We start from the raw sequence: 7,982 nt of genomic DNA, 5'->3' as shown, positions 1-7,982 counted from the left end.
CTCGTATCGGTTCAGCTGCTCCTGAAACACACAAAGCAGTAAACATGTTTATTTTTGAAGCTCTGCTGAACCTAAAGTCGTCTCTGCTCCGTGCTTCTACCTCCTCGGCCATCCTCCAGCAGCAGGCCTTCCAGATCCCTCTGTGAGGGTTTCCTTCCACCGGCTGCAGCTCAATGCTTCCTGCAGAGAGACGACAAAAACACCAGTTTTCTCTTTAAGTCACCGAGCTTTTGTTCTTGACCCAGTGCGGCGCTCCCTGTGGTTCTCTGATAACTTCATCCTGGACTTCAAGAGAACATCTGAGCCACATTTGAAGAAGACATGTTTGCTCTGACAACCTGAACATATATCGACTCTGGTGTCCAGCGTAGCGGCAAAAACTAAGAATAGAAGTAAAAGGTTGCTGTAGGTAGGATTTAAATTACAGGAGAAGTGACAAACTTAACGTCGAGGCAGCTGAGGGTGAAAAACCTGAACAGGATTAAATGTTGTGTTTATTAAAAGAGTCCATTGGTGTAACTAAAGATCACATGTTCAGCATTCTTCTGATTATTCTTATCGTCGTCTCTTTTTAAAACATATTCCCAATAAAATTAATTTATTTAAAATGCGTATCTGTAGTCGCTCGGTCATGTAACAGATAAACAGGCAAAGGTATTTCAAGTTAGATTGATATTATTCTAATTTTTGAGCCCAGGATTTACATTTTTTAATGCCAAAAATGTGGTGATTTATCTGCTTAAATTTAATTAGAATCACCGGCTATGAGGAAAACTGTGGTTCAACTTTACTCAAAACGAACCGGGTGTTGGTTGAATAACAAATAAATAAACTGTTGGCGGTTATTTTGTCCAATGAGACGCATATTTCAACCGCTGGACGCTCTTTTTCTTCTTCTAATATTATCTGTGTGTTACTGTTTTCAGAATCCACTTCAGGAACCTCCGAGCAGCCTTCATGCTAAAAAGTTTTGCAGAGCATTTGGATCATGCAGCAAGTTTTTTGCGGTGAATCATCGGTTTTAACGACACTTCTCGTCTCCCTGCGTGCAAATGTTCCACAACAGTTCCATCCGTCACTGTTTTAACTGAACACCGAAGCGTCATCCTTCACTTAGCTCCGCCTAAACAGCTATAATTGGTTTAGAGTGTTTTTTTCCTGCAGCAGCAGACTGACAGTGAGCTGCAGCCAGACCATAATGTTCTACAGGACGGTTTGGCGGAGTTGGACTCCGTCGAGGTTACCTGAGGTCATGTTGGGATCGTGGTAGAGCTTCCAGCCTTCCAGAGTCGCTGCTCTCCAGGCCTGACCACAGCGTTTACACAACCGCTGAGCCTGGAAAGAAAAGACACAAAAACAGCTGAAGATGGAGGAGCTGCGGCGGTTAATCGATCAGCTGTCGACTACTGGACGAGACAAGAGGGAAAATGTTTGATTTCGGCTTCTTAAAGGTGAATATTTTCTGGTTTCTTTCTTCCTCTGTGACGGTAAACTGAATATATTTGGACAAAACAAGACGATTCATTGAGATACTATCAATAGTTGGAGCCACTGAGACGCAAGTTTCTGATAATTCTGCTTTTATTAATCATTTTAATGTGAATTTTTTAAGTCGTCTCATTTTATTTTTTGGTATTTTACTTGTATCCTGATGTGCTTTAGTCTCCAACTCGAGCACTTTAAACTACATTTATACCTCTTAATTTGTGTAATAATTATGCGATAACAGTTTTCTCTTAAAAAGCTTTTTATAACTTAAATAAAATGTGAGTGCAATTCTCATTACTGTCATATCTGTACATGTGAAAGGTGTAAATAGTCTGTATTGTCTTTACTGTTATCTTTATTCTACTTTTTTATGCTTTTTTCATCTGTATCTAAGAGCTGTTACACGTGAATTTCCCAGCTGAAGGATCAATCAGGTTTATCTCATTTAATCTGCTTTATTTATTAATCAATCAGTCTGATTAATTGATCAATACCTCGTCGGTCATGCCGGCTCTGATCAGGGTGAACAGGTTCTTCAGCAGCCGGGCGTCGTCCTCCCTGTCCAGGTCCGCCAGGGGGCGCTGCTGCCGGAGGGGAGCGTCCGGGTCCTGAAAACACACGACGTCTATGTTAGCTAAACACGCAACGACATCTACGTTATCGAAACACACAATAGGGTCTATGTTAGCTAAAGACACGACGTCTACGTTAGCTAAACACAAAGCATGAGTAAGTATTGTTTCCACGGTAACGGGCCTCACCAGCTCGGTGACCAGGGGAACGGTGAAGGCGGCGCCGCTCTTCCTCCTCATCTTCAGAGCGTGCAGCGTGTTCTCCCTGAAAAACAAACCGTTCTGGTGACCTGAACACACACTGGTTCAGGTTTTTATACTTGAAAACGCACAGACTGAAACTCACCAGCAGACGTTTTTGGCGTAGTATTCGATGTTGTCAGAGAAATCTCCGATCTGGTCCTTGGCGATGCTCTCCAGCCAGTCGACGACCAGCTGCAGCAAAAACAGACGACAAGCTTTGAGCTCGACTCAGGTTTCAAGAGGCTGGTTTACATTTAACTGAAGCAGAACGCCACAGTAAAGGATGCCTCAAAGCTAACTGAGGTCAACAGCCTCTGGGGAACATCTGTATAACTCTGAGCAGTAAGCAGTCGATGCGTTACCTGACTTTGTCGAATGACTGCATCTCGTTGGAAAAGCTGCTCCACCACGACCTTCTCGCTCTCGCTGGGAACCTGCAAACAGAAACAAACACAACTTCTGTCTTTAGAAAATAATTGTTAGTTGCAGACCTACAGCAAAAACACGCAGATGAAAATAGAACTGGTGAACACTGAGGAGCATTTAGCAACTAAAGAGCTCAACATTTCCCTCGTGAGCTGGTGGAGACCAAAAATGGAGCAAAAAAGGGGGCAACTATTGGGCTTATGTCCATCAGGAAGATGCAAATAGAGTTCTGGTTGAAGTTCTGTGTCACTGCAGGATGTGTAAGTAAGAAACTGTCAGATATTTCTATATTTCTACAAAAAAAAATCATGTGTTCACGTTTAACAGTGTGTCTGAATGTTAGTGTGCTTGGATGTAACGGTTACTCACCACCATGTCTGTCATGATGTCATCTTCCAGCGCCAACTGGACCCGATCCCTGCAGACAGACAGACAGGTGATCAGTCAGACAGGTAGTGTTTCAGTCAGACAGGCGGTGTTTCCGTCAGACTGGTAGTGTTTCCGTCAGACTGGTACCTGTACAGTGAAGCGATGAGTCTCCAGGAGCAGTTTTCCTGCTGCAGCAACCATCGGACTCCGGCCGTCTTACTGTTCTGACCGGCTCTGAGGACGACCGACTGCAGAACGTCCACCTTCAGGATCGTAACAGAGAGAAATTAAAACTGAGCAGTCGGTAAATTACTGAGCTCTAGAGGTAAACATGATCATTTAAATGTGGACAGTCAGGCTAAAACTTGCCCTTGATTTCCAGTCCTTATGCTAGCTAGCTATATTCTGTCCACGTGCAGCTTTGTAATTGCAGAAATGGTTCAATATTTAAGGAAATATTCTTGTTCTTGCCGAGAGTTAAGATTAGAAGATCGATACCTCTCTAATGTCTGTGCATTAAATATAAAGCTACAGTCAGGAGTTGGTTAGCTTAGTACAGATACTGGAAACAGGAGGGAAAAATACTAGCCAGACTCTATCCAAGCTTTCACACAAGCACTAAACAAACCAAACTAAACACAAAAACACAACAGAGTCTGATCAGGCTTTTTGTGTAGAAACTTTTCGTGCCTCTAAACGGGTTTAAGGAAGTTGTTTTTCAGGAAGAACACCTAAATCTCAGCATAGAATTGGGGTATTTCATCAAAATCATATAAGGCAACTGAGAATCTTAACTGTATTTGGACAAATCATCGCTACTGGACCCTAATGTGAGAAAGGAGAAACCTTGTTGATTGAACTAAACCCAACAGGTGAGCAGTGACACAAACCCACAGAAAACCCACCTTGTCCTGGCAGAGCGTCTGATAATCCTCCAGCAGGTCAAACACCGCAGTAGAAGAGTGTTTCAGGAAGGATGTGAGGAACTCTGGGAAAAGACTGGCAGCAGCTGAAAAAAAACAAAAAACATCAGAAACCACAGCATTAATCACAGCAGTGTAAGATAACAGAGCAAGAAGGCGGCGTTTGATTGGCTCACCAGCCTCTCCGGGGTCGTCCTCCTTCAGCAGGGCGGAGCTGAGGTTGGCGGTGTCGTCTCTGAAGAAGCTGGTGTTCTCCAAACCAGAAACGGGAGACGTGTACATGCTGTTGGTCCAGTCGCTGTCGTCCAGGTTCTACNCAACGTAAAATTAATTAAATCATTGAAAAATTCAGGTATCACAGGTGGAAATGATTATATAACTAAAACTAAGTGTGGCTGACAAATGATAAATGACTAAAAAGAGGCATAACATGACCCAATAAAGGCATAAAATTACTAAAAAGAGGCAAAACAGCTACACAGAGATGTTACATGACTAAAAAGAGAACTAAAACAACATAAATCAAATAAAAAGCAGTGTTAAATGACTAAAAAGAGACATAAAAATGACTAAAAAGAGACATTAAAATGACAAAAAAAAAGTGAAACATGTCCTAATAAAGGCATAAAATTACTAAAAAGAGATAAAAACAGCTACACAGAGATGTTANGTTGTTATAGCTGGAGGATACAGGCCACTTTCTTCCTCCTCCTGCGAGCAGCGACCGTCACCTCGTCGTCTCGGACCACCGGAGACGGCAGATCGCTCAGACCCCTGCAGGAAAACATGAAATAGTGTAAACAAACTAACAAGTATTTCCAACTTCCCTCCGTGGTCTCTGGCAGCGTCCTGTCCACAGCTCTATCTGACAGATTAGACATCAGGATTAACAGTCAATCAGCACTGATGGATAAATGTTAAAAAAGTTCTGTTACTTACTCATATTAAACATATACAAACGAAGGTATTTCAATTCATTTTTGTTTTCCAAACCTATGGCAGCAAGATTTTCCTTCTTTAAAATGTACATCAGCTCCAAAAATCTCTCTACTTGACTGCTAATATTTGACATTAGCCCTGGAAAAAAACAAACAAACATATAATTCAACCCTTAACTCAGAGGAGTATTGTGCTCTTCTTACACCACTACATCTACTTTAAAGATTTTGATTAACAACAAAACATATAATTAACAAATAAGTTGCAATGTGCTGTTATAGGCTGCGATAGTATTGGCTCCGTACCTATATAATATTATATAACATTGTAAGGTCTTAACCGTGATATTTAATTAACTCAGGTAAATCTGCCCGACACTGGGGGGGTCTTAACCTTAATATCTGAATTTTTTAGGTATATTTCTAATTGTATTACTCTATTACAAAGCACTTTGGCTCTGTTTTAAGTGTGACATATATAAATAACAGTGACTTTTACTTTACCTGAGTAATTATTCCACCTCTCCTGCTGATGCTGCTGCTAGCTAACATTCAACAAACACTGTTATTTCTGTTTATGAAGCGTCGACATCATTTAATTTCTATTTGTTCGGTCAATAACTTGCACATACTGAAGTTTAGCTTCTATTACTGACACTTAACGACCTTTTCAGCAGCTCGGGTTAAACCTGTCAACAGCATTAAACCGGTAATTAGCCGGTTAGCATCTGCGTTGATTTTTAGCGTTAGCACCGTTAGCTCCGGCTAGCACAGCCACCTGAAGCATGCTAGCTGGCTAAATAACAAGCTAGCGAACAGAACCGCGCTTCACACGCAGAAGCGGACGCACAGAGGTGTAAAAGTTGGTTAAAGTTTAAATATAATAAAAGTAGACATTTTACCAGTCCATGGCGGTGAGCTGTCAGTTCCCGCTTCACGTGGTTCAATGAGCTGCTTCTTCTTCTTCTTGTGTTTTCGTTTTTTTTCTTCTTCTGCTGTTGAGTTTCCGGCAGACTGGAGGCCTCAGTGCGCTCTGCTGCCCCCACAGGTCGCTGTGGGATTACAGCCTGAGGGGTCGCTAGTTCTTCTGCTGTGAAGGTGGTGAACTTTACTAACATTGATAGTTGTATTTACAGATAATGACAGCTTGAAAATCTACAACGTTAACATTAATTTGTTGATTATTTTTGACAAACAATATTAAACAATTGATTCTGCAGTACAGTTCTACAAGTAAACATGTGCTAAATATTAATGTATTACTTCATTTAGTTATTGGTATTTTTATTTTTTGCAAAGCAACACTGGATAAACTCCCTTCTCCCTGTAATTTCCTATTACGTACCAACAGCTGTCATGACTCTCGTGCATCTAAATAAGTTGTGTACCTCTAGTCTCTTGGTTGTTTTAATGTTTTTTACTTTATTTGTATGTTTGCTGCTGTCATGCTGGAGTTCATAATCTTATGTAACTTTATAATTGTGCCTTCTTGGTTAGATCTCCATCAAAAAAAATGTGATGTCAGGGAACTTCCTGGTAAAATAAGGGCTAAATAAACAAGAATTATTTGTTTCTTTTAAACTGCTATTACCAGTTAAAGTCACAGCTTCCATTGCCTGGTTTTCTCTCAGGTTTGTGTCTTTTAGGTGTGTTTTGATGATCACACTTCACCTTTTGTCATATAACAGTTTGAACCGGCAATACCTGAACTGGACCATTTTATTCTGAGCCCTCTGAGTTTGTTTTTTATTGTTCAATGTTACGCAATAACTGTTCCTGAGTCAGCCTTTAAAACGCCTCCTTCCAGAGTTGCCCAACATCATGCTGACATCTTACCGAGTTGGCTGACATACCGATCATTTATTTTTTATGTGTTTACTATTGTGTGCTGTTGGTTGCCGGATCTACGGACCTCAACCTGGACCTACACCTGGCTCGATTTTAGACGTTTTGGGAGCAGTCCTTGAATTAAAGGTCCTGTCATGTCCCGTTTTTGTCTGTAGTGTCTTTCAAATCTTTAATCTGATGGAATCTAAACACACTGGCTTCACATCTAAATCTCATCTAAATCTCAGTTAGTGCATTAATATACGTTATACATCCCTTATTTCTACATTTTTACTCGCTCACATGTGCAGAATGACAGAATGTCGTGACGTTAACAGACTCATGAAGCCAGAAATGTTTAATATTTTGGTTTTGTGTCACTCTGTGCTGCTACTTTCTGTTTTACTTTGATAGTTGTAAGATTTTACCGGCTGTTTTTATGTCTGACTGTTCTTCACTTTCACCTGTATGTAATCGTCCAATCAGCTGTCGGTGCGTCTGTAGCCCCGCCCTCCTCCTGTAATGTTCTCACTCCAGTGTGGCCTCTGTGTTTAGTCACTTCAGACCCAGTTTGGTTTTAACCTTTTTTGGTTTTCGGATTGTTTGCTTTTCTTTGGACTTTGCCTCCGAACGCCCTCGACGCCTCGACTTTTATTCTAACGTGCATCAGCAGTAAGTAAAAGCTGTTCGTGTCGTGAATTCAGGTCCTCTTAAATCTGAAACCATCAGAAACTAAAACACTCTGCAGTCATTTTAAGTCATTTTACTTTTTTGGTATTTTAACTTGTCTTTGTAGCCGTACTAGTTATGCCAAGTGTCTTTTTTTTTCTTTTTTTTGTTCATTTTATGTCTGTTTTTAGTCATTTAACACAGCTTTTTATCAGTTTTATATCGCTTTAATTCCCTTTTTAGTCATGTAGCATCTCTCTGTAGCTGTTTAGTGTCTCTTTAGTTATGCTTTTATCTCTTTTTAGTCATCCAACATTGATTTTCATTTGCTTAACGTCTCTTTTTTGTCATTTAACGTATCTTTTATTGCAAAGCATAATAATTTCTGGAAGCAAAATTCAAGTTTACAGTCATTCATTTATTTTATGTCCCTTATTTATGTAGTTTCTCTTTCTAGTCAATGTGTTGTTTATTATAATGCAGCAAAACTACATTATCAGGTGGTACTGAGTTAAACTTTACAACCC

At 40.5% G+C, this 7,982-nt stretch overlaps 1 protein-coding gene across 1 annotated transcript in view; it reads right to left on the bottom strand.

Moving 5' to 3' along the window:
* The window catches only part of nup107 (nucleoporin 107), an 11,041-nt gene extending 5,105 nt beyond the window's left edge, over nt 1-5,936 (bottom strand). Inside the window, 14 exon segments of the mRNA XM_008305025.1 lie at nt 1-21; nt 101-180; nt 1,245-1,335; nt 1,983-2,096; nt 2,250-2,325; nt 2,407-2,495; nt 2,666-2,737; nt 3,099-3,147; nt 3,246-3,361; nt 4,004-4,107; nt 4,198-4,333; nt 4,518-4,528; nt 4,713-4,795; nt 5,862-5,936. The exon segment at nt 1-21 is cut by the window's left edge and continues 7 nt beyond it. Coding sequence (XP_008303247.1) covers nt 1-21; nt 101-180; nt 1,245-1,335; nt 1,983-2,096; nt 2,250-2,325; nt 2,407-2,495; nt 2,666-2,737; nt 3,099-3,147; nt 3,246-3,361; nt 4,004-4,107; nt 4,198-4,333; nt 4,518-4,528; nt 4,713-4,795; nt 5,862-5,869 — 1,050 coding nt within the window. The 5' untranslated portion in view covers nt 5,870-5,936.
* Nucleotides 5,937-7,982: the final 2,046 nt, after the last annotated feature.

This window comes from Stegastes partitus, unplaced genomic scaffold (genome assembly GCF_000690725.1).
Source record: "Stegastes partitus isolate 25-593 unplaced genomic scaffold, Stegastes_partitus-1.0.2 Scaffold2382, whole genome shotgun sequence".
In the NCBI taxonomy this organism is placed as follows: Eukaryota; Metazoa; Chordata; class Actinopteri; family Pomacentridae; genus Stegastes; species Stegastes partitus.
The sequence above is the reverse complement of the archived record's forward strand: the minus strand, read 5'-3'. Positions and strand labels throughout refer to the sequence as shown.